Genomic DNA, 27,189 nt, shown 5'->3' with positions numbered 1-27,189 from the left:
TGGGCACCGATTCTAATTCCGGAAGCTCCACTTCCCATCCTGCTCCCTGCTTGTGGCCTGGGAAAGCAGTTGAGGATGGCCCAAAGCCTTGGGACCTTACACCCACATGGGAGACCTGGAAGCAACTCTGGGCTCCTGGCTCCAGATTGGCTTAGCTCCAGGCACTGCAGTCACTTGGGTAGTGATCATTGGATGGAAGATCTTCCTCTCTGTCTCTCCTCCTCTCTGTATATCTGATTTTCCAATAAATAAATACATCTTAAAAAAAAAAAAACTGTATGGGCTCACAGCAGTGTGCAGTCTCAACTGAACTGACTGTTCCTGCTCTCATCCCACCTGTCCCACGGGGTCGCCTTGGTGCTTAAGCTATGTGGGTGGGGTTTCACACACTGGTGACGGTAGCACCCTGGCCATGCACTGACAGGGTCGTTCAGGGGTATCTCTGCCTCTGTCCTGAAGCCCAGAAACCTGAGCCTCCTAGAAATTTCTGCTTTTATCAGATTTGCTGATGGCCTTTGGCAACAGTGGGCGACCCTTGCTTTTACGTCTGGCTGGCTTCAGAGGCTTTGGTATCTCCCCTCTCAGGGGCCAGAACATGTGGGTTTGCACTCTGACCTTGGCACACACAGCAGCACATGGGGTCTCCAAGCAGAGGAAAATACCCAGGTGCATATGGAAGATAAGCCTGTCTGCTCCAGTGAACCAAGTGAAGATCACAAATAACTCTCCTAAAGGCAAAAACGAATCCCACAATTTCTTAGAGTAATGAGACCACGCATGCTGGCAAAACGGGCCCATCACATCACGTTTCTGAAGGCCCAGAATTCACCCTGCCCATTTGCATCAAAATCCACCCCATTATGCTGCAGTAGCTCAGTGCTGACAGACGAGTGCTGACTCTCTGCTCATGGCCTGGGAAGGGCAGCAGAGGATGGTCCAAGTGGATGGAGCTCCTGCCTCCTGACTTCAGCCTGGTCCAGCATTGGCCACCTGCCTCTGTGTAGAATGAATCAGCAGATGAAAGCTCTCTCTCTCTAACTGTGATCTTCAAATACATTTAAACATTTTTTTAAGATTTTAATTTTATTTGAAAAGCTGAGACAGAAACAGACAGATCTTTCACTTGCTAGTTCCCTCCCTAAATGTTTCAACAGCCAGAGCTGAACCAGGACGAAGCCAGGAGCCTGCATCCCTCCTGCAGGGATGATAGGGACCTCAGTACTTGAGCTGCCGTGTGCTGCCTCCCAGGGTGCAGAAGCGAGCCAGGAAATGAAACCAGGCCTTCTGATGTAGGATGAAGGTGTCCCAAGAGGCGTCTTCACTGCCGTGCCAAATGCCTGTGCCTCAAATGCAGAGCTCTGGAAATGGAGTTGGTGTTTAACTCAGTCCTCAATGTTTATTCCCAACATATATCAGCCCCTTGGAGAAGTCTGAAAACCACAAGACAGTGTTGAGATCGCTGAGCAGAATCTAAGCAACTGTGTGGAAATGTCCACAAATGCTTAGCCAGAAGGGCCACTTCTGCGAATTCCAGCATACTCTACAAGTGATCTGGGCTCGGCCCTCACCCCAGAGGGATGAGGCTGCTGCAGGGAGGGCAGTGCGCAGAACCAAGACTGAGACAAGTCAAGGGAGCAGGAGCCTGCATTCTCTGAATCTCTCATTATGAGTAATGACTTCAGGGACAAAAAAACAAGCACAGCAGCTATTCACTGAGCTCCACCTTCGCATACTTAACTTACAACAAACCCTTGAGGTTGGCCCCATCATCTAGCTGTTGCAGATGGGGAATTAGCTGCTCAGAGAGATTAAGAGCCCAGCTGAGAGACACACTGTGGCTAGAGTCAGGAAGCCCATCTAGCATTGTGAGGCTCTAGGCTCTCCCCATGGAGCCCTACGGCCCCAGCAGCTCCTCTCTCCCCAACATACACATTCGTCGCAGCTGGCAACCAAGGCTACAGAAGCACCCAGGGGAACCAGGAATGCTCCTTGAGGCTGACAGGCCAATCTTGGGTGGAGCTTCCTGAGTGACCACAGAATTTCACGCCTTTGGGACAAACACTTTCATCAAATGGAGGGAGGTCAGTTGCGTGGCTGGGCAGCTGTGAGCTGGATGCCCAGGTGCCAGGACTATCTGCAAGCGTTTAGGGTATGGATGGGGAGAGAGGCATTCTAAGAATACCCCCCGCCCCAACCAGCTCCTGTTTCAAATAAGCCAACAGAGCCAGACGTCACCCCTCAGTCTTAGAAATGGAAAGAATGACCAAAGTCATAGAGCAAAAACGGTGTCTAAACAGACAGACAGATAGAAGGAAGAAGTGATTCTGGCGCATGCCACCTGTTCAGGGCCACTGCAACCCACTGCTCTGCTACCGTGGTGCGTGAGGCAAGTCAAGAGCCCCACTGGGCTCATGGAACCCAGCTGGGGAGATCAACTGTGGAGGCACCCTCCAATTTAGTACAGCCTAAGAAAGCTAACTCATTTAAAGAAATGAGTTCCTCCCAGGCACTCTAAACTTTGCGCATGTTGCCCACAGAAAGGCACCATGGTCCCCCAAGTTCTAGCAAAATGGGCTGTCCAGAAATAGGAAAGTTTGGGTGGGAGAGCATGCCTGTGTCTGAGGACACCCCATCATCCCCTCAAACATCTATCTCCTGTGTCAGAGCAGTCTGAGCACCAAGGAGCCGGGGTTGTGGTTGCAGGCAGCGTGGCCACTGGGCACCGTACCTGAGATCTTCTGCTGTTCCTGAGAAAAGTCGATCCCTTCGCCAATAGAACTCATGATCTTCTCAATCTTAAATGGAAGGAAGAGAAAGAAAACACAAAGGGAAGTCAACTTTGGGTTCACCATTGTTGTTGGCTCGTTATCAGGACCCCTGGAGGATGACCTTCTGGGGTCCTTTAGACAATCCCACACCCACCCCAGTTCCAACCTGCAGGGAACCACAACTCCCTGCTCCTCAGATCTGGATCAGCCTTGTTTGGCCCTGGTCAGGGAGACATGCAAACAGCTCTGGAGGAAGTGAGAAATGCGCAGAGTGCCTCTCTGAGTAGGTACTGTGTACCACCTCCACCCCAACAAAAACTGGGTAGGGGGCACAAGAACATGCCTGACCTGGCACGTTTCACTGCTCACCTAGCATTTAAATTCTAACACAGGGGAGGCTGTGCCAGTTTCCATCCATGCTACACCTCAAGTGCAGATAGGGGTGCGCCTGGCAAGGTTGTAGGCATTCGACCAGGTCATTGTGACTGCATGACTGCCACTCTGAGGTGTGATAGCTGAGAAAGGAGAGCACCTGCCCACCCAGGCCCCTTGAGAGCTGGGGTGAAGGTAGCACACAGTCCTGACACGCACTCCTTTGGCTGCCTGGAGGCCAGAGTCCTGGACAGATTTGTACATTCAGGGGATGAGAAGGGACATGCTCCCCGAGGCCTCAGTCTCAAAAGCCTCCAAATGGCCCCAGCACTGCCCTCTGTCTGGATCACCTGTCCCAGACACTTCCCTTCCCCCTTTCTGTGCTGCAGTGATAGTGAGCTCATTCCAAAGGCATGAAAAGAAGACCTTGTGTACCAGGGCTTGGATGCTCCTCCCTCTAAGTGCAAGTACGAAGCCTAGGTCTGACAATCAGCACAACTCCCAAGCCAGCCTCTAGCTGGCAGACACAGACACACACATCTATCACCCAGGTGACAAGCTGAGAGCAAGCAGGTAGGAGCCTGGGGACGTGTTCTCCTGCAGGTCCACAAGTGACTGCTGGCTCAGGCTGTTTGCTTGTTAACGCGATTGCCAACGGCCAGCCCTGAGCTTGACAGAAGCGGAGGGAAGCAACACCAGCCTGACTCCCACAGAGCGAACTGAGTGTGTGTCACTAGTTACTGGCCCCAGACGCCCAGAGGCAGGCCTCAGAAGCAGGGAGGGGGAGCACCACAACTTGAGAGCCCCATCTCCTACCACGTGTCATTTCCTCTGGCTCTGCCCATTCCCAGGGCTACCTCCTCCAACCAGGATGACCCATGTCTCCTCTTCCTCCTGAAGGAGGAGAGTGGAGATGGAAATCAGCTCCCATTCTGGGACAAGCATATTAAAAGGTATAAACATAATGCATCCAATCAAAGACCTAGCACATCACAGATGCTCAGTAAAAGGTTAGTTTGTTTTCTGCTTCCCTTCTGTTGGACTCTGGGTGTTCTAGTCTGGTAAAACTTATTGCCACCCCCCCACCCCCCGTTTTTGTTACCTACTTTAAAAAATTTTTTATTTTATTTTACTATTTACTACAAAGACGAGGGGATTACAGACCCACGTGGGCGTCTGAGTCTGACAAGGATGGGAAGGGAGGCGGAGACGGGTAAGATAATACTTCCATTTTCCCTCCCATGTCTGTGGTGGAGTGAGGACAATTTCTTAAGTTTTAAAAATATTGTTACTTGGCTTTTTGAAAAGTAATGCATTCACAGACCTCAAAAAATATAAAAGGTCATACAGCAAAAGGTCAAATATATGGCTATATGTTGATTTATTCAATCTGACATATGTCTGGTTTCTAGTCTTAGCCAATACCCCATATGTTGGAGTGCAGGTTCAAGTTCCAGTTGCTCCATATTGATCCAGCTCCCTGCTAATGTGCCTTTCCTGGAAGAAGATGGCTCCAGTACTAAGACCTCTGTCATCCAATGCGACCAGGATGGAGTTTCTGGTTCCTGACTTTGGCCTAGTCCATACAGGGTTGTTGTGGCCATTTGGAGAATAAACCAGCAGATGGAATTCTATCTCTCTCTCATTCACTGTTGTTCTTTCAAGTAAATAAATTCCATATGTATATATACACATATATATGTGTATTTAAATATGTAAAACCTTTGAAAACAAAATGAGGCAAATTTTTCCTGAGTGAAGTATTCGCAAAATGGCTCCATTAGCCTATGGGTCTCTTCTCCAGACCAAAGAGTGTATGTGGGAGAAACTGCCACACTGTTGTTTGGATGGAATCAAGCATATTTTATTTACCATTTCACCTCCTGGCCCATGACAATTAGGCAGCCTTGCTGAGTGAATGAAAAAATGTATGAATGGATGAAAGTGTAGTTTCCATTGATTTAGAGCCAAGAATAAAAAGAAGTTACATTCCAAGGCCACCCAGAGAGCTGAGGGTATAAAGAGCTAAACGGCAGAGGTGATCCAAGGTATCCTCAGAAATATGCATTATACACATTTCATTATCATCTCACTTCACACTCGAAGCCCTGGCTGGGTATTAACACTCCAATCAACACTCCCCCTGGTTGCACAATTTATGAGAATTTGCCAGGACTTCTGAAATCAGACAGAATGAAGATCCTGCTGCTTCTCGATTCTGCTCCTGCATGCTCACCCCAGGGGACCAGCAGAGGCCTGGGTTCCCACGCTGCCCCAGCCAGTATGTGAGCACTGGCTCCGATCAGGTAATGGCTGCTCCCAAGACAACTCACTCCATCTGGGAAGGCTCTTCTATTGTTTTGTGAACTGCCACAGCTAAGTCAAGCTGAGAAGATTGTAGTAACAGAGGAACTCAGGGTAGTGGGTAGTTTACTGACAACTTGTAACTCAGGACCTCTTCTTGGAATTCACACTGGTTAAAGCTCAGGGTTAAGGGGGTTGGTGTTGAGGTGTAGTAGGCAGAGCTACTGTCTGTGGGGCCAGCATCCCATATGGGTGCCAGTTAGAGACCCGACAATTCCATTTCTGATCCAGCTTCTTGCTAATATGCCAGGGAGAGCAGCGGAAGACAGCATGAGTGACCCTACACCCATATGGGAAATTCAGAGAAAGCCCCAGATTCCTGGCTTTGGCCTGGTCCAGCCCTGGCTGCTGTGGACCTTCGGGAAATGAACCAGCAGATGGAAGATCACTCTCTCCTTGCCGCCTCGCTACCAGTGTGTGTCTTTCTCTGTGTAAGGCTCAGCATAGGCATGATGGGGCAGTAAAGGGGCTGTTTGGGTGGAAAGGGATGGAGTGGTGCTGGCCATGGAGTCACAGCTGTGGTCCTGCTCGCTCCCTCCGCCCTGCTGTGAAGATGGGGCAAAGCTAGGGCTCATCTTCTCTCCCTGCTTCACCCTTGTGGTCCAGAATCAGTACAGAGGAAATACGATTATCTAAGTCTGACAAAGAGTGTTCCGAAAGAGCAGCTCTCACTCTGATCTACATGCTGAGGCTTGAGTTAGAAAACAATCTCATTAAGCTGTCTTCCCAGAGCTGCTGAGTATCTCAGGGGAGCCAGAGGCAGGTGGCGTGCCTTGAAAGGGTGCAGTCTAGTGTTCTTATCTTTTTTTTTTTTTTCTGTGTTTAAGCAGGATTTTACAATGTGACTTGATCTGAGAGACAGAGAGAAAGAGGGGGAGAAAGTGTGAAAGACACAGAGAGCTGGTTCACACTCCATGTGTGATGACCAGGGCTGGACATCTGCTGGTCCCCAGGGGTTAGCGGGTAGGTGTCTCCTGGGGAGAGCAGGCAGGAGCAGAATTGGACTGGGTGCCAGGAACTCAATCCAGGCTTCCTGTATGGGTGACAGGAACTCAATCAAGCCATCACCTGCTGGCTTCCAGGATATGCACTAGCAGAAAGCAGAAAGTCAAAAACTGAAATCAGACCTAGTACTCAAACTCAGGAACTTTGATATGATGGCATCCCCACTGGTGCTTAATTACGAGGCCAAATGCCGCCTGTCACAATAACTTCTGCAGGCAAAATGCTAAAGGACCACGATTTAACACTGTGCTTCAAGTGAATCATGTCAGAGAACATACTCTGTTTCTTAATGTAAGGCCTAGAAGCTTTCACCATAACGCACTCATATTCAAAGCAAGGCTTGTTGGGGGGTGGGGTGAGGGAGTGCATGTGTTTGGCCCAGCAGTTAGCACATGAGCTCGGGTGCTTGCATCTTGCAGTGTCCAAGGCCCACTCCTGCTCTTGACTCCAGGTTCTTGCTCATGTACATCCTGGGAAGCAGCAGGTGATGGTTTACAGAGTCCCTGCCACCCACATACCAGACCTGAGTTCCCAGCTCCTGGCTTCACCCTCCTCTGGCTTCTGCCATTGGAGGCATCTGGAGAGTGGGATGGCAGACAGGTGCTTTCTCTCTGTACCTTGGTCTCTTAAATAGATGAGGAAATAAATCAAATGCTCATTTTAAAAAGTGGTTTGGATGACCCCCCCGCCCCTACTCTATCAGGGCTGCATAACATGTGTTTGGATCCTGGGATCCTGGATGCCCACAGGTGGGCACTAGGCTGCTAAGCCACCTGGACACTAGCCTGTGAGGAATCCTGGGAGTGGGGGAGGGAGGAGAAGGCCTTTCCCAAGTTGTGGGGCTGGAGAGTATGCCAAGTACCGGTAGTGCCAGAGGGACCCTGGAACACCAACTGCTTCCTAGGAGGTGATACCAGCTGGAGGCAGTGATTGTATTCAGGGGCTCCTGTTTTAGCCAAATACCAGGACTACAAGAACTCAGTCTGGACAAAAAGCCTACAGGCTGGGGTCCAAGCTCCAAAGGGAGAGGAACTGTCTTTGCCCTCCTGCCCTTTGGTGTACACGGTGAATGTGAAGGGTGAAGCTACTGTAATGTGTCAGCTGCAGCAGAGGCTCCTGAGGGCAGGCAGTGGCTGCCCAGACCCCCTTGCTGCTGCCTGGGCAGTACTGATGCCCCAGGACTTCCACCAGTGGGAAGCACACAGCCCTCTCCTGCCATCTGTCCAAGGTCTAAAGACCTTCTGCCTCCTCTCCTCCCTGCTGACACTCAGCACCTCACTGACCCAGAAACAACCTGTGCAGCACGGTCACTTCCCTGACTGCTGGATGGCGCGTCCCTGTTTCAGCCGTGCTTCTTTACACTGGAGCTGCTTGGTGACCAACAGGGACACTGAGCACTGCCTGAACAGCCCCACCGGGCTCATCACTCTGGCAAAAGGCAGTCTGGGCCAGTGTGAACCCCCCCATCACCCTCTTTCCCCTCAGCTTTATCCCTGAGTTGTTGGCAAAGGGCTGCTTTCACCTACAGCCCCTCATATCCACCTGCTGGTCCTGTGTGCCAGGAATCCTGCAGAGCCCCAACTCACTGGCCAGCATGCATAGGATCCCCTTGCTCCAATGAGAAAGCAGAGCCTCCACTCCACTCCCTGGGGCCCAGGAGCTCCTGGGACCCTCTTCTCTGGCCGAGTGGCCTGCATGGCACTGACTGCTCCCTGGGACACAGTGTTCGATGCTGAGCTTCAACTCCTCCTCCTAGCCCTCGCTTGCTCTGTGCATTCTGCTGATGTCAGAATCAGCCCCTCAGGCTGTGCGGGGAACCCTAAAGACTGCTGACAGCTGCACTCCCAGGCCTGGAAGCGGCACAAGAATTCATCACTATCTCTGTCCTCTGCCTTTCAGCAGCGAACAGGCTCTCAGCCTGGAGTGGGCTTTGACGCTACATCTGACAAAGGGTCACTGACCAGGGTCTGGGTGATTTTTTTTCTTTTCCCTCCTCAGACTGAATTGCACAAGGCCTCGGGAAAGACAAAGATGGATTGAAGTAAATTATCTGGCCTGATTTTCTAACCTTGTCAACTGCTTTTAGGAGAGGGAGGCACAGGGCTGGGTGGGGGAGTCGGGGAGGAGGATGGCAGGGAATGAATAAACACCTGCCAGAGGGCTCAGGGATGTTCTTCCCAAGCAGCTCCACCACTGCTTGTCCAGAGAGCACACTGGCAGGCTCAACTCAGGGTGTCTCACCAGAGGATGGGGCACTCAGACTGTTACCATATTTACTGGTATATCATCCAACTTGAATCTTCTTTCCTTATCACTTGCCTTTTCAAGTCTCCTTTTTCTAACAGGCTAGGAGATGACAGAGGCGCTTTTGTTTAAAAAAATTCTGCACTACTAGGCCTTTCAAATAAATTGATAAGTCATTCTTAAAAAGTGCTTTGTCATTTTCATTGACAAATTAGAGCCTATCCTTTGTGTTTGTCCCAGGCTAGGATAGTGAAAGTTAGGCCAACACATTCTGCCTGTCTGAACCCAATCTAGGTCTCCTTCAACCCTTCCCATTGTAAAACAAGATTTATTTACTTATTTATTTGAAAAGTGAGAGAAGCAGATCTTCACTGATTGGCTCACCACCCTCTCCACCAAGTTGATCAACAGCCAGGGCTGGACCAGGCCAACCAAAGCCAAGAGTTCCAACCTGGTATCTGACACAGATGATAAGCCCCCAAGTACTTGTGTTATTATCTGCTGCTTCAGACAATGGATCAGCAGGAAGCTGGATCAGAAGCAGAGCAGCTGGTATTCAAACTGGCATTCAGATACGGGATGCTGCTGTCACAAATGCTGGCTTAACTGGCTTAGCAACAGTACCCATCCTAGCCTCCCTTTCCCACACCCGAGTTTCACTCCCCTAGAGCAACTCGGATCCTACAGACACCACCTGATCCTTTGTGCAACCCAGAGGTCAGGGCTAAAGCCTCCAACTTACAACTTTGCAGAATGCAGACAGACATGATAGCAATGGCTTGATCAGCCAACTTCTTTCCTGCCTTGCAAAGTGCCAGGACCCCATAGAGCGCCAGTTCGTGTTTGGGCTATTCCGCTTCCCAACCAGCTCCTTGCTTGTGAACTGGGAAAGCAGTGAACACTGGCCCAGTCTTGGGACCCTGTGCCCACATGGAAGATCTGGAGGAGGCTCCCGGGTCCTGGCTTCGGATTGGCTCAGCTCTGGTCATTGCGGCCATTTAGAGAATGAGCCAGTGGATGGAAGATGTTTCTGTCTGTCTCTCCTTTCTTTAAATCTGCCTTTCCACTAAAAATGAAAACTTTTTAAAAAAGGAAATACATGAAAACAAGATTTTTCAAATGAGTTTCTCACACCAAAACAGACTACTATAAAAGCAATCTTTAACTCAAAGTCTCAAGAAACTGCTGAAAGAATAAAAAGGTTGAGACCTAGATTTCAATTAGCTTTATTACTGCTTGCCACATAACTCTGAGTTATATGCCAAGTACTGACTTCAATAAGTGGGACAAGAACCTCAAAGATTAATGAGGATTATGTATTTGGGTTCTAGTCCAATTGACACAATCTACTTTCCATCCAGGACAGGGCTTCCTTTTTGGTGTTAGCGTGGGCTGAGGAGAAAGGCTGCAGTTACCTAAAATATGGTGGTGGTTGGGGGGCTGCTCCCGTCCTTCCAGCACCACCGTGACCGTCAAGTAACTGTCCTGTGGTCCAGTCCTTTCACAGTCTGCACTGCATTACAGCTCACTGCACTGAGAGTCTGGCTGTCAGAAAACCCATCTTCAACTCCCACAGAACAGGCTCCCTCAGTAGCACAGCTGGGGAAAGCAGTCCTAACTCAGCTCCTGAGACTCTACAAGGGACACCTAGCTCATAGAGTCTGGGAGGTCAGATGCACAATTTTGAGCACCAAACTATACATACTTAACATGTTAAAAACACATACACACAACTAGAATTCTCAGTACAAATGTACTATCAGTAAATACCAGCTACCTTGAGATCCCATGCATTTTGCCAATTGTACTTAACACTGAACTTGTGAAACAGGAAGGAGTTGGCTAAATGAGGCTGACTGCCCCCAAACTCCATTTTCAGGCAGTAAAGTCTTTCAGACAGCACACAAAAGAGCACATCCTGCACTGATTACATTTACATTAAGTTCTGAGCAATCAAAGATAGTTCTCAGTGGAAAAATATCAGGAAAGTAGGTACCAGGGAGAGAATAGAGGGTGAAGGGTGAGAGAAGGACAGAGTAACAAGGGCAAGACAGCACTTTCTGGGGTGGTGGTAATTAACAAGCACATGTACTTTTATCAGAGTTCGTGGGATGACAGACTTAAAATTTATGTATCCCACTTTACATAAAATTTACCCTCCCCCGCAATACCCTGTAAACAAATATTGAACTCTAGGTTAATGATGAAGTGTTTTCAGGATGAAATACACTGATGTCTGCAATTGACTTTGAAATGCATCAAAAAATAACATGCAGATTGCTAAATGGACTGAGGAATGCACTTTTGGATGAAAGAGATAAAGCAACTACAGCAAAATGCTAATTATGGAATGTAGGCCCTACATTGTAGAGATGCAGGCAGAGACCATTCACGGCTATCAAGTTGTTTTGTAGTTTAAAAATTCTTAAAATTAAATACTGAGGGGAAAAAAATCTGTTTCCAGTTCAAACCTTTTACAAATTAATAAATTATAACATCAACTTGGTTTGAGTTTCGGTTGTAATGAACTCTGCCCAAGATGCTAATAAGCAGAGACAGGCCAACAGGCAAAGGGAACAAAGAGAAAGGAATGTGGAAATGCCGCTTGGGTTGTTTTCCCCAGCCTCTAAGCTCCCAGCACAGCTTCTGTGTTGTGGGGTGGCTTTCTCTATTCTGGAAGCCATGCTAACCCCAGTCGGACAGTCCGAGAACTCAATGAATGGTGTCCCCAAGGCTGAGCAGACCCTGGGAAGCTGGTTTTTATTAATCAGACTCAAAAGAAATTGATTTCTCCCTCAGCCAGTTCCTTTAGCTTGATAACTAGCAGGACAGAACACTTAGCTAGGAGAGGTTTGTCCCCTCTGCAGTCTGGATCAAAAAAATCAGGAACACTGCAGAGATAAGGGAGAGGTGTGTGGGTGGCACTGGAAGCTTTATGAGATCACCCCTTCCTACTCCAGGAGGCCAGCTTTCCGGAAAGTGGACCCCCACCCCCACTTCCCGACAACACCATCAGCTCAGGAGTAGGTCCGTTCAGTGGATCCTGACTTCCCTCCTGTGATCCAGCTCCTTCTCACCACTGCCCTGTGTGGAAAATGAGTTATTTCACTTTAATGACAAGAAAACCAAACATCACAACAGTGGAATGATTGCACGTCACAACACTTGGCAGTATGTGATAATTGCCCATGAGTTAACTACCTAATTCATGGTGTCCACCGTATTTCAGCCAGGGTATTAATAAAGCTTTTGCTTTATTAAACTCTGCGTAGAATTTCAACCATATTGGACAGAGCTGGCAAGACAGTGTATAGGAAAGAACAAAGACTTTAGAACAAAACACCTTAGGAGCAAGTGTGGCAGGTTAGCCCATAAAGCCTGCAATGTTGGTATCCCATAGGGGCCAGTTAACAGTCCTGGCTGTTCAGCCTGGCGCGGTGGTCTAGTGGCTGAAGTCCCCACCTTAAATGTGCTGGAATCCTGTATGGGTACCAGTTCTAATCCCTACTTGGGGCCTGGGAAAGCAGTCGAGGAAGGCCCATAAGACTTGGGACCTTGCACCCACATGAGAGACCTGGAAGCAACTCTGGGCTCCTGGCTCCAGATTGGCTTAGCTCCAGGCGTTGCAGTCACTTGGGTAGTGAATCATTGCATAGAAGATCTTCCTCTCTGTATATCTGACTTTCCAATAAAAAATAAAATAAATCTTAAAAAAAAAAAAAGAGTCGTAGCTGCTCCACTTCTGATCTGGCTCCCTGCTGCCAGCCTGGTAAAAGCAGTGGGGAGGTAACGCAAGTATTTCAGCCCCTGCCAACCAGGTGGGAATCTCAGATGGTACTCCTGGCCCCTGGCTGCAGTCTGGCCTACCACTGGCTGTTGTGGCCATCTGGGAAGTGAACCAGTGAATGCAAGATGGGCTGATTAATGTCTTTCCTCTCCTGCGCCCTACTTTTGACTTTCAAAATAAATTAACCTTACAACAACAACAGTGCTATTGTCCAAATTGTGGTTCTGTTACTTAATTAGTTGTGGAAACTTGTAGAAGTCATTCAGGTTTGCTGACTCTCAACTTCCTCTTCTATAAAGTGCTGAAATGGAGTCCCTAACTCCTAGTGCTTTTGATGCAGTATTTATTAGTTGAGCGTCTCCCTCCCTTACCTTGCAGTTCGCTTCTGTCTTCATATCAGGCCAGCTCCACAAGACCCATGTCACAAGAACTCAGAATTCAATGATCACGTTTAGTTAACATCTTACTGCTAGACTCCATTGGACAGCTTCACAGGAGCCCCAGGCCCTGAGCAAACAAAGTAATGCCTGAACTACCCATATGCCCGGGACAGACTACAGCCCACTTGGCCATCATAGCATCTTCCAAAGAATACGCTGTCTTCCCATCACCAACCAATCTAAGGAAGGCCTCAAACAGGCAATCTCATCACGCACTTCTCAACTCCAACTTCAATCTGTAAGACTCACCACTCTTCATCTCTCATGGAGTCCAGGAGGAATCAAGCCATAGTTGCTCAATTCCTTACTTTATGCATTGCGAAACAAGTTCCTATTTTCTTCTGGCACCAACAGTGTCAGTGACTAGCTTGCTATGTGTCAGGTAAAGGGACCTAGGATATTTCTGGTTCTACCATAGTGTGAATAAGTTCCTCAGCCAGAAGATCACGTTATGGGTCATCCTGGACTTGCTTTTTAAAGCCTTGGTTTTTTCAAAGGCAAAACCATGACACTAACACAAGCCTGTGGGAAAAACCCCCGAGACTACACAGGAGTTTGCCGGCAGTCTTTGGTTTCCGGGAGGCCCTCCAAGGAGGAGTCAGTTTACCAGAACGCAAGTCTGAGGGTGCTGTGCACAGCCCAAGACCTGGGTTCTTTGTGTAATTCATCTGTTTTCCAAATGGCATCATCCTAAGAGTAAGTCTCTTGCAGCTGTCAGCCTGAATGGTGAGAACGGCTCCTTCTCCAGGGGCAAGGCCTGTCTGCCCCTGTCATCTCCTGGGGCCCTAGCAGGAGGTAGTGAGGCGCCTCCTAAATCAAATCCTTAGGAAAATGGGATTGCGCCTAATGGTTATTTACTGTTCTCTCCGTAACTCATTTGACCAGATGTACGCCTCCCCTGCACTGGGAAACATCTGTATTGCTTGTAAAGCCACAGATGCTGGGCTAAGAGTCCACACAGCCCTGCTCCAGAGCTCATTTTAGGTTAAAGAGATAAGAAAGGATTTGTTCCTGAGTCACATTCATCCGGTTCCAAAATAAACAGAATTCTACCTAAAAAACAAGCTAATCAAAACTTAGGTTCCTTTGTTTTTTGCTTTTTGTTTTTTATAGACAGACCAGAGAGAAAGGGTTTCCTTCTAGCAGAAAATGTTTAAAATGTGCTGCATGAACAATAGCTTGCTTCCTGGACACAGCTGGAGGCAGCTTCTCCATTCAGAACAAAATGTTTCAGGAGAGGGAGGTGACGTCTTTCTACCAGACAATGACCGAGGGGACCTGGGGGGGCAGGGTCTCCTCAGGCCCGCTCCTCCCCACGCAAGGGTCTAGGTGGGGCCTGGAGGCCAAGGCACTGACATTATCTCCCACACCTCGAGAGAGTTGGTGCCCACAGCGCAGGGTCAGAGGGAGCAGTACAGGCAGGGCCTGTGGAGGCAGCTCTGCAGCTCCTAGCAGCATGCTGGTGAGCAAGGCACCTGATCTCTTGCAGCCTCAGCTTGGTCATGGATGACAGCAATGGCATCCACCCAGCATCTCTTCCAGAGCCTCACTTCAGCGACCTGCCAGTGAGCTACCTGTATGGCCTCTGCTCCCTCAGCAACGGGGACCAACAGGTGTCTGTACTCCCAGCTGGCAGGCTGTTCTCTGGCACATCCAGAGATCTTGTGCTTCTACTCCCTGAGCAGTAGGCTTACCAAAAGTCAGTAGGAATCATTACCAAATGACGCTTATGTTTGCTGATGAAAATAGATAATCTAATTAAACATTACTTAAAAGATGAAACAACTGCAGAAAGAGCTGTTTCTGTGACAGCCAAGAAAAAACTTTGAAGAGGTCACACACTGATGTGACCACTTTCTTAGATGTGTTCTTGAATTAAGCATGGCTAAAGAAACAAGTTCTAAAAAAATTTCTACAAGAATTGTACACCAGATTGCTTCATAAGTGGTTGGACTGTGGCTTTACTTTTAATGAAAGTACTTTACTTCCAGACTGAAAGTCTTAGTCGATGGGGTGTTATGGATGTGTTCCATGTACTTAAAAGGGGAACAGAAAGCTCTAAATTAGCAAACAAAAGGACCAAGCTCCACATCAAAAGACTAGGATGCACATCTTTCCTATCTGGGGTTAAGCCAAAATGGTTACATTCCTTTGACTGTAACCTCCTCCAGGTCTCTCATGTAGATACAGGCTCCCAAAGCTTTGGGCCATCCTCCACTGCCTTTTCAGGCCCCAGGCAGGGAGCTGGATGAGAAGTGGAACAGTCGGAATACAAATCCCATATGGCACCCATATGGGACTGTAGCATTTGCAAGGTAGATTAGCCAATCAAGCCATTGTTTTGAGCCCCCCGAAAAATAAATCTTAAAAAAAAAAAAAGATTCTTGTATCCTTTCCCCACCCCATGAAGAGGATTTTGTAATTAACTCAACAGCGTCATTCTAAGTGGCCATGTGAGAAGCTTCTGTCCACACAGAACAATGGAGCATGCACTTAGAAGCTTCTGCAGAGTGCTGTGATCAATAATATAGTGCTGTTATCAATACCAGTATCATAATAACCCCCAACTACCTCCAGCCAATAAGTCTTAACTCCCACAAACACTGAGCCCCTTGCTGGCTTAAAAAAAAAAACTCTTCAAGGACAGCTGAGTTGCCACACTTTCAGCCCTTCCTTCTCCCTTCTCTATGCCTTCACTGATCACTGCCTCCATCCACTGCCAACCAGCCAGGGCCACATGGCGTCCTGGTTACTGACACAGACATTGTTGCATCGACACAGACATTGTTGCATCCATTGTTGCATCGTAGTTCCCGCATTCTGTCAATCACACAGGTCTAACAACTGGTTACATTCACGACAGCAGGAGGTGGACAGAACTATGCTCTGCTCAAACGGTTCCCTAGCTGGGAACACACAGAGAGACGGCAGCTAAATTAAGACCCTCCTCTCATCCACAGTACTACCTACCCATAGCTCATGGAGCAGGTAATCAAAAGCAACTAAATGGAGTCTTTAAAGTGCCACAGCCATGTTCTGTGTTCTTAAAGGCACTGCAGATCATCCAAAGTCAACAACTAGGCTCAGACCCTCCCCACATCTGACCCCAACAGAGAAAATGAAAAATCAGAGAAATGGCATCATGGGAGCCAGCACCATGGTTCAACGGGCTAATCCTCCACCTGCAAGCACCAGCATCCACACAGGTGCCAGTTTGTGTTCTGGCTTCTCCACTTTCCATTCAGCATCCTGCTTGTGGCCTGGGATGGCCCTCTGCACCCATGAGGGAGACCTAGAAGAGGTTTCTAGCTCTTGGCTTTGTTAGATTCTAGTTCTTGGCTTTGGCTCAGCTCTGGTCATTGTGGTCATTGTGGTCATTTGAAGAATGAACCAACAGATGCAAGACCTTTCTGTCTCTCCTTCTCTCTATAATTTGGCCTTTCCAATAAAAAAAAAAAATCTAAAAAAAAGCATCATGTCTCCCAAATACAATCATGAAAGAGACATTAGAAGGACACATGTTTGGAAACCAATCATCGTGGGACAGCAGAGCACAGGAGCATGATGAACGAAAGTGCAGGTGAGACACCTGACGGTTGGTGGAGGCCCAATGGTGCCTTTTACATTACATACCCATTCAACCTGCAAACCTAATGTTCCTCGAGATGCTAAGCCGAAGCCTGTAGGCCTCTGCAGCTCTCTCCCGTCAGCCCTGCCAATCTCTACCCTATCATTCCTTCCAGGACCAGTTCAAATCACCTATACTTTATATCAAATCACCTATGGTCTAACATAAACAGTTTTCTTGCTCAGGGTAAACACACAGCTTGCCTACACCTCATCTGTAAATAAGGATGACAACAACTGCTTCCCAGCAGGGGATGGGAATGAAATGTGATGACACAGGTATTGTGGCTGGAACACAGCAAGTGCTCTATAAGCACTGGTACCCCGCAGCACCCTTTGTGGGCAGACTGCTTCCAAGGTTTCATCTTCAGAGGTTTGCAACAGGGGCAGCCTGGCTATACTGCAACAAGACGAAGGTGCTCTCCTAAATGTGGCCCAGGGACGGTCCCCTGTCCCTTGACATACACACATGTTGCTTCTGCTCATTTTGTACTGAATATCAGGACAGGCTAGTCAACACCCAGTGGACATATACAGTACTCTTAAAGACTTTACCCATGACTGCTTCTTAGGGAGGGGTACATCTTTCTTGGATTTAAGATTCTTCCTGAAGCGGAAACAAGAAGGGTAGAACAGTGGCTTTGCTAGGACACATGTCATCTTTTCCCTCCTCAAATTCCCCCACAGGTACTGTCACGGCCTCCCCGGGCAGCTCTGTGTCAGCATCCTATGTCCTCTTACCTTGGTCCTATGCTGACCTCAAGCACAAGGCATTTTGCTCTTTCCTCTTTAAAACAGAACTGTTTCTTGAACTCCAAGGAATACCTTCTATAATCTTACGATTTCAATAGCAATAAAAAATGCCCCTTCTAAATGCCTTCTACCTGGTTACAAACAAGACAGACCCTTTCTGGATCCCTGCTTCTCTGAGGTCACCCCTGTTCTGCATTAAATGTTTGTCTTCAGCAACACAGATTCTTTTTCTTCCTTTTTGGTGAAACAGACAAGAGCACAACTTGGTTACCGCCAAAGTGACCCAGCAGGTATGGGAACTAGGGCTGAGGGGAAGGGTCTTCTTCTTTCCTGGTCTACCCAGGAAATGGAATGTCATAGAAGGACCGAGAAACTGAGCCAGTGGCAGCACCAGTAAAGGGAAAACATCTCTGGCATCTCATTAAGCACTGGTGTGAGGCACCCGGAGAAAATCCATTCTCAGTCCCACACAGTCCCACATAAAGGTTAGGGACTGGATTTCAGGCTAAGAACACACCAGGTGATGAACCGCAAAGAACACAGCCTTAGTGAAGAACACATCTTAGTGAAGATGGCTCGCCCTAGGAGAGGCCTACAGACTGAAACCTCCAGGGAGTAGTGGTAAGGGAGCTGTACAGTTTGCAATTATGGAATACACAAACTTCCTCAGGAAGAATGTGAAGACAGGTGGTACACAGCAAAAAGGACAGCAGAGATGATGGCCATGCAATCCTTTCCACTCACTGAGCACTTTCAAGACCATCTCCAGCTTCAGCCTGCAGGGAGATGGCAGCGCAGTCACAGCCCAGCAGTCTCAACTGTTTGGTAACTAGTGGTTCTTGCCAAGAATTTTCTCTAGAAGTTTTATGTGAGTGCCTAGATGGAAGGGTTCTTCAGAAAGGGAGTGGGAGCTACAACCTCAAGAAAACATCTACAGAAAGTTGGTCTGAGGAGCCAAGGAAATACCTGCTTTATTAATATTTAAACATTATTTCTTATACTTTTGTAACCTCCCCATTGTTGGCGATTTATTGGCTATTTTCTGTTAGCCTCTCAGTTTCCCACTTTTGTTCTAACAAGCAATAAAAATCTTGAGAGGAGTCTGTGTTTATTTCAGATGCAGCCTAAGAAAACTTTGCTCTTTCCCCACAGACTCTTGGGATGAGAGGGAAGAGGGAGGGGGAGTGGGCAGGCAGCCTGAGCAGGCACACCAATCCCTGAGGTCTATGGGAAAGTGGGGAGTAGGAGTGGGGACACCTATTGGTCCACAGACCCCGGACCAAGGTTAGGGACCCCAGGCTGGCCCTCTCAGTTCTGTTAACAGATGTACAACAGCACTGGCTTCTAAGGTTGCACACCTGGTAGAATCAAATAGAGGGGGAATAAATGAACCGGTGCAGAGAAGGTTAAGTTCAGATTGAAAGAAGGAATCAAGCAGAGACGCAGCATCTTCTGAGCTGTGTGTTGGGGGGTGGGCTAGGTTGCTTGTCTATGTGCACACAAGCACTAGAATCTCAAACACACTCGTGTACAGAGGAACGTAAACAGGATGGCTCTAGTCAAAACTGTGAAGTACAAAACCTCTGACCTCCTTTTTTTCTTCTTTGCTCCCAGAAGTGGGAGTAAGTGAGAACAGCTGGTAGAGAGACCAACCCACTTGGCCCTGGGGCTCTCACCGCCTTGTCAACACAGACACTAGGAGGACGAGGCAAGGAGGCAGGGAGCTGCAAGGTGAGGAAGCTGGGGCCTTGGAGATTAGCCAGATGGAGCTTAGGTCTGCAGCAGAGGAAGCTGAGGCACAGACCTTTGCAGCTGAGGAAGTGGCAGAGTGCAAATGTTAAAGTCCTAACTCTGGCTGTAACGGTATTTGGAGACAGGGCTTTGGAGACAGAATTAGACAAAGGCACGGACGCCCTTCATGATGGGATTAGTGACTGGAAAAGAAGAGGAAGAGGAGCTGGCATTGTGGCACAGCAAGTTAAGCTGCCATTTGCAATGCCAACATTCCATATGAGCATTAGCTCAGATCCTGGTTGTTCTACTTTTGATCCAGTTAATGCCCCTGGGAAAGCAGTGGAAGATGGTCTAAATGCTGGAGCCTTGGACACTCATGTGGGAAACCTGGATGGATCCTGGTTTCAGTCTTCCAGACCTGGCTGTGGTAGCCATTTGGGCAGTGAACCAATGAATGGAAGACCTAGCACTCTGTCTTTCAAACAAACAAACAAACAAACCTGCCTTAAAAACATGCAGTCAGCATTATGATATAGTCAGTAAAGCCTTCACCTGCAATACTGGCACCCCATGTGAGTACTGGTTCAAGTCCTGGTTGCTCCATTTCCAATCTAGTTCCCTGCTAGTATGCTGGCAAAATCTGTGGAAGATGGCCCAAGTATTCTGATTTCTGGACCAATGCTGCCCATTGTGGGCCATTTGGGGAATAAACCAGTAGACGAAAGAGCTGCTTCTGTCTCTTCCCTCTCTGTGATTATTATTATTTTTTTTTTACCCAAAAGGAAGATTTAGTAGAGTAGTCAGGACTCAAACCGGTGCCTGCATGGAATGCTAGCACCACAGGCAAATGCCCAATTTACTATGCCATTTTGCCAGCCCCAATAAAATAAATCTTAAAAAATATTGTTTAAAATGAGGGGTAGGATGAAGGAGATCTTTGTAGTGACAGAACTTCTTTATCTTGACTATGTGGGTGATGCCACAAATCTACAGATGATAAAAATGCTTGGAACAACACACAGACTTACATGTGTACAACTTGGAAAATGTGACTAAGCTCTGACTGTACCAGTGCCAACTTCCTGGTTTGGTAGTTCTATAACTACATTTATGGAATGTATTACCACTGGCAGAAACTGGGTGAAGGGCCTCTCCATACCATTTCTGTAGCTTACTGTGAATAAAGCAAAAACAAGAAAACTTGGATCAAGAAAAAGAATTTAAAAATCACAACAGAACTATCTCCTTGCTTTATTAAAGAAAGGACAGATTAAGTATAAAATAGGAAAAGGGCAGACATATTCAATGAGAGCAGTTGGCAGCCAAATGCTACCAGCACCACCTCAGTACCCCTCATGTTTCTCATTTTTTCCATTTGCAGTGGAGAAATCACACTGGGTGGAGAGGGCTCTGTTAGAATGCAGAACTCTGCTGCATCCCACCAGCCTGGCAAGCAAACAATGTGCCACTGGATTCCCTCGGAGGGAGGCCTGGCATAAGGCTCCCATTCCTCTAGCACAGTGGGTGGCTAACATTCTCTATAGGCTGAAGGCAGTAGAAAAATAGAAGTGAAACAGGGTGTGCATGGGTTAGGGCTGGGAAAAATGGCATATGGGTCTTGGCTGGAAACAAATGTGAAATTCTCTTCTACCTTCCGCTCCTCTCACCTTGCTCTCCTCGCCTCTGCTATTACGCAGGGGGGCCATGTTGGCCATTGACATGCCCCCTCTGGCTCAGGCTCCAGGATGCCGAGTGTAAGCTCAGGGCACCCTCTCCCTGCATCCGGCAGCTTTTGACATCTCCAGAACTGGGACTCTAGGAGCAGGTCCTTCTTGTGCCAAGAGTGACACTGGGGGTGCTCTTCAAAGACCTCAGGTCAAGGGGAATATATGACAAAGCCTGAGAAGCCTCAGCCTGGGGTCACTGAAGGACACTGAGGCAGATACAGTGAGTGCTGGCCTATGTCCTCCTTGTGCTCACGTGCTCCAATCTGCCAGTTTCCAACTGCAAGTCCCTGCCACTGCCTGAGGGGCCTCTCGGGCCACCAAAGCCACCAGGGCCTACATACCGGGTAGAATGAAATGGCAGGCAAGGAGTTTTCATCCAGACTGACTGCAAGTGGCAGGTAAACATCCAGCTCTGGACCCTAAATTTCTGTGAGACCAGGTGACACAGTATTCCAAGAGATCTGAGCCCTTCAGCTAAGTGCTAACCAAATTAACAACAAACCCTTTACTGGATTCCTTTCTTTCTTATTCCTCTAGTCTCCTATCATTAATTCCTTGGATCATATCCCAAATTATTTGTATTAAAATCCTGCCTTAGGGCCCGGCGCGGTGGCGCAAGTGGTTAAGGTCCTCGCCTTGCACGCCGCGGATCCCATATGGGCGCCGGTTCTAATCCCGGCAGCCCCGCTTCCCTTCCAGCTCCCTGCCTGTGGCCCGGGAAGGCAGTCAAGGACGGCCCAAAGCTTTGGGACCCTGCACCCGCGTGGGAGACCCGGAAGAGTCTCCTGGCTTCGGATTGGCATAGCACCTGCCGTTGCGCTCACTTGGGGAGTGAATCATCAGATGGAAGATCTTCCTCTCTGTCTCTCCTCTCTGTATATCCGCCTTTCCAATAAAAAATAATAAAAATAAATCTTTAAAAAAAAAATCCTGCCTTAGAGGCAGGTCGTCATAGGAGACCTCAAAAATTGGGAAGTAGAGGCCAGCACGGTAGCCTAGTAGCTGAAGTCCTTGCCTTACACTCACCGCCAGGATCTCATATGGGTGCTGGTTCTAATCCTAGCAGTCCCACTTCCTGTCCAGCTCCCTGCTTGCAGACTGGGAAAGCAGTCAAGGATGGCCCAAAGCCTTGGGACCCTGCACCTGCGCTGGAAAGCTGTAAGAAGCTCTTGGATCCTGGCTTCAGACCAGTGCAGCTCCGGCCATTGTGGACTTGAGCAGTGAATCAACAGATGAAAGATCTTCCTCTTTCTCTCCTCCTCTCTGCATATCTGCCTTTCCAATGAAAAATAAATCTTAAAAAAAATTGGAAAGTAGATAGCCAGTACCTCAAATATGGGTGAGAATGCCTATGGGAGTAAGAAGGCTATACATCCACATAATGAGAGAAACTGCCAAAAGTACGGCCTCTAACAAATACAGGAAAGCTAATAAGGGGGAAAAATGATAAAAACTTGATGTGCCTGAGAAACACTCATTATAACCACTCATATGAGCTGCTTCTTATTTGCCTGATTGCCACTGCCACCGTAACTATGACGTACATATTAACTGTGTCAGATAAAACTTGCAGTGATTTTATTTCATTACCAGTATGTGGCAACCTTAAACTCGGTTCTTGGGTATTTGTAACTGGAAGCTCACATTATCTGCAGTCTGTTTCCGACTGGGGGAGGATCCATAGGCCTTGGCACTTAAAGCAGTAACTCTCATCAGCTGGTGAGCAGCAGAAGCACTTCGAGTGCTTTTTAAAAACCCTAGCTGTGGGACCCCACCTCGGGGTTTCTAATTCACAAAACCCGATAGTTTCAGTAAGTTCCCAGGTGAAGCTGACACTGCTGGCCTGCATTTACCCAACAATCACTGCTTTGAAGCCCAGGTAAAGAAAAGAACTACAGGGTTAAACTTCAGCTGGAGTGGGCAAGGTCAGTCTATGCACTGCTTTAAGAAAACAAGTGGAATCTTCTAACAGTCCAGATCAGTCACTGAACCAAAACCAGATCTGGTACAAAATTTAAACCAAAAAAGGTCAAATTAACTCTGCTACTTCAACAAACCCCAGGAGACCTGGATTTGCTCATTTATGCAACCAGCCTATATCACGTGGCTGACCTACACAACGATGTTGCTAGGCACAAGAGCCTTGGGTGCTGTTGAAGGTCTTGCGAGACTGCATGGGTCACACTCTCTGTGGGCCTCAGCTGCCTAACCTGTCAAGGCGCTACCTCAGAGCCAGGGAGGCTGGCTCCTGGCCGTGAGGCTTTTGATGAAAATATAAACTCAGAACAAAACATACTCTACCTAGTGGTCTGAATGCTGTAGCGTCCCAGCTGCTCCCATGAGCCAAATGCGACTAGCAAGTGAACCTTGGCAGCAGTCCTGGCTCTTGAGACCCTTGGGGCTGGTCAGAGTCCATTGCAGCTCAACAGACGCCCCAATTAAAGGTGCTGCTAAGGTAAGTTAGTACTATGCCCCACTACTGACCAAGGAATGTAAAAGCACCCAGCCTGAAACCCGTCATATGGTGTCCTCTGATACATCATGACATTTAATCACTCCAAATGCTGCAAGGAAAACTAGAGCTGTTCCGTAGAATTAAGATGCTATGATAACCTCCTCACTAGGGTTTTAAATGAACCTTGCGCTAACAGCCTTCCTGCTCTGAATGTAAAACAGGAGGCATGTGGAGAGGCAGGCGGCCACCTGTGAAGGGCAGTCGCCGAGGACACACTCTGCATGTCTCAGAGGCCAGCTCCTGAATGAAGCCAGCAAGCACTGGCCTTCCAGACTGCATGGGGGACCTGCAGCCAGCACCCTGGTTTTCTTCTGGTTTACAAACTGATACCCAGGAATGGCCAACACATCAACTGTAGAACCAAGAAAGAGAAGAAATGAGGCTGATTTCTAGTCCTCAGATCAGGATACAGGCAGGATTAAGGCAAAAAAGCACTTGGTTAAAACAAACCACTATCCTAGGAAGCACATCAATGTGACATAGAGACAAAGTCCAGCAACAGCATGATCAAGGAGGGGCATGAAGGGGCTAGAGCAACTTTACTCAGCTCTAAGTTCAGTAGCCTTATGTCAAGGCAGCCCAATTTAAAAAATAAGATACTTTACTACATAAAGAATTAACATTTTGTTCAGCCTTATGTAAGGGATAAATCAAAGCATATTTAGAAAATTACTTTTGTTGATGTAACATAGAAAAGGAAAAGCACTCAAGTATATCAAGCCAAGCCACAAGTCTGGAATGCAGCTCTCAAATCCTCCTATATTATACAGAATTCAGGAACTGCCCAACGTCCTAAGAGAAGCGTTTGTGTCCTTTAATGCTACCCCTCCACCCAGCACCTAGCGCAGTGCCTGACACCAAATTAGCCCCTAATAAATACCTGTTGGTAGGTAAATAGGCTCAGCCAGCCTGGTCAGCCGCCGGCACTGCAGCTAAGAGCAGGGCTCCAGGGAGGCCAGTCAGTGCCTTTCCACACGTTCTGCAGGGCAGGATGGTTCCTAAGCCACTGTGTTCACCGACTTGCAGGGTAACGAGTCCCAGGGGTTTCTTACCACCAATGCCAGGCAAGCTGTTTCCTTCACTATTTCTCTTGAATCCTATCTTTACATCTGCCTCTCTGTTTCAACTTCTGGTGCCAGGCATTGGAATCAAGGCTGTGCTTAGTCTGTCTGCCTTTCTGTGGTGCCATGGGTGTCCATTGTCTCAAAGTGGCATCCTGTCTTCAAACTCTCTTTAGAATTTTATTTTTATTGGAAAGTCAGATATACAGAGAGGAGGAGAGACAGAAAGGTCTTTGGTCCATTGATTCACACAAAATAGCTGCAACAACCAGAGCTGAGCCAATCAGAAGTCAGAAACCAGGAGCTTCTTCTGGGTCTCCAATACAGTTGCAGGGTCCCCAAGGTTTTGGGGCTGTCTTCAACTGCTTTCCCAAGTCACAAGCAGGGAGCTGGATGGGAAGCAGGGCCACCAGGATCAGAACTGGTGCCCACATGGGATTCTGGTGCATGCAAGGCAAGGACTTTAACCACTAGATCACCGTACCAGGCCCTGATCTGATAACCTTTAACTAAGCTCACTACAGATTTATCATGTTTCATTTCCTTTTTTTTTTTTTTCATTTCCTATTTTCTGGCTCAATATCACAGAAATACACAATTACCTCACCACATAAAATGCAGCAAATGATGCAATGATATTGGCCCAAGCAACACTGAGCCTATAAAGGCTTAAAAATGCATTTTAATTAATGCAAGAGAGATCTGCTCTCTAAAGGGAAGCAAGTGAAGGGCAGAGCCACAGATGTGACAAGAGCAACTAATGCTCTCCAAGTGAAGACTTCCCACAAGCAGGGTCTGCGCCCAGAAATCTTGTCGCTTACTTGTTCCAGATACACTGACGCATGCCAGCAAGTGATCTGGAGGCCCACTTACTCTTTCTGGGGTCCCCAAAAAACAAGGCTGGGTGGGACTAGGGCCTGGGGGGACAGTGGGTCCCACACCCTTCCCTTTCCAAGTCTACCTTAGGTTTGAGTTTACAGAAACAAGCATTCAGAGGAACAAAAGAAACTCATGGTGACATCAAGGAAAGTACCCACAACAGTTGAAGCACGATTTTCCATGAACCATTGATGTGAAATAAACATAACAAAACTGACCTTTGAAAAAGAAAAGGCAAAACTAAGTGCCAGGGGCTGGTGTGGTGGTGCAGTAGGCTCATCCTTTGCCCTGTGACACCAGCAGCCCATTCAGGTGTCGGTTTATGTCCCAGCTGCTGCACTTCTGACTGGGAAAGCAGCGGAGGAAGGCTCAAGGCCTTGGGGTCTTGCACCCTTGTAGGAGACCCAGAAGAAGCTCATGACTCCCAGCTTTGGAGCAGCTCAGCTCCAGCCATTGTGGCCATCTGGGGAGTGAACCAGCTGATGAAAGACCTCTCCTCTATTTCTGTAAAATTTGCTTTCCAAGTAAAATAAAATAAATCTTAAAAATATACACAATAACTAAATGCCAAACAGCACTAAAGTAGTAAATTAACACAGTTTTAAGAAACTCACTGACAGAATGGCCCTGGTAAGCATGTAAACAATAAAACAAAATCCTCAACATTTTGCTCTAGAAAACTCAGCAAATGATGGTTTGCAGGATGACTGAAGAAGAGGACTGTGGCCTTTCACACCACTGCTGCCTTCAAGTAAGTAGCTGGGTGGAGCTTACTGGCAGGAAGGGGCCCAGTCCTGCTGCTCAGCAGGCTGCAGCATCTGGCCTGCTCAGGCCCACCAGGGAAAAGGGAACCCTTCCAGAGCACAGGGAACCAAGGAGTGCATCTCTGCATGAGGACCAGCCAGAGGCGTTCTTCACAAAGATCAACCTATATCCTCCCTCAGGGCTCTGGGAGAGTTTACAACGAAATCCCTGTCAGCAGTGAACCAAGTGCATCGAGCATTCAGCTCTGGCTTTAGAAAGGGGCAGGCCTCAAGCTGCCACTCAGGATGAAGAGGGCACAGCTAACTGAACCTCTGGGTAGAGCACAGCACCAAGAAGCAGCACCGTGGCCAGACACTGCCGGGTGAACATAACAGGGGAGACTCACAAGGCCTCATTTCAAGGTCAGCAGCAATATTTTAGATTTTTTGTTTGTTTTTTTAAAGAAATGCACTTTGGGAACACATCCTTTTGCACCATGTCTTTGCTGCCAAAGAACTCTGCTTCATCAGAGTGCCTGTAAAGCCTGTGAGTGGCCTGACACACACAGATAGCTGGGGATCTGTGCAGCTGTGCACTGAGCCATCTCCAGAACCCAGGGGACCAACCCAGGGCACCAGCCACCTGGCAGGTAACATTTTTAGCTGAAATACACCCAATTTTGTTTGGATCTTTTCCCTTTCAAATTTACTTTAAAGGATTAGGGACCAAGAACTGGCCAGACCTATTTCAGTTTTTAGCTTACACATAAGACCCTTGAATGCAGAAGAAACTGTAAGTAACCGCTCTGGCATTATCCAAGAGGCTTCTGCTTTTACAGTGTGCATATTATGTCAAGCATCTTATGAATGGGGAAGAGGAAAAGCACTGAGCGGAGCCAGTTTATAATTCATACTGACAGTTAAATGTCCAATTCAGCCTCTCCCCTCTTATCCAAATCAGCATCTTGTATTAACACAGTCTTTTCAACTTATAAATGAGAGAAGGGAGATTGAGATTGATTTGTTAAACTGGGAAAGCCAGAAAATATTGGCAGTGGTCTTCTCCTGCAACCTGCACATCTCTGTGCTCCCACTTGTGAAGCAACTGATTCATAATGCTCTTTGGAATCAGTTGTGGCATGAAGAGCCATTACTTACCACCTAAGAATG

The 27,189-nt window shown here is 47.8% G+C and overlaps 1 protein-coding gene across 4 annotated transcripts in view; it reads right to left on the bottom strand.

Annotated features, from left to right (window-relative positions):
* Positions 1-27,189, bottom strand: part of ANKS1A (ankyrin repeat and sterile alpha motif domain containing 1A) — a 189,451-nt gene that overhangs the window by 22,085 nt on the left and 140,177 nt on the right. For all 4 annotated transcript variants that reach the window (XM_040983230.1, XM_040983228.1, XM_040983229.1 and 1 more), the window contains one exon: positions 2,729-2,795. In XM_040983230.1, coding sequence (XP_040839164.1) covers positions 2,729-2,795 — 67 coding nt within the window. The remainder of the gene's footprint in view (positions 1-2,728; positions 2,796-27,189) is intronic.

This window comes from Ochotona curzoniae, unplaced genomic scaffold (assembly GCF_017591425.1).
Source record: "Ochotona curzoniae isolate NIBS_2020 unplaced genomic scaffold, NIBS_Ocur_1.0 contig_3819, whole genome shotgun sequence".
NCBI lineage: Eukaryota > Metazoa > Chordata > Mammalia > Lagomorpha > Ochotonidae > Ochotona > Ochotona curzoniae.
Note: the sequence above shows the minus strand (reverse complement) of the source record. Positions and strands in the feature narration are given on the sequence as shown.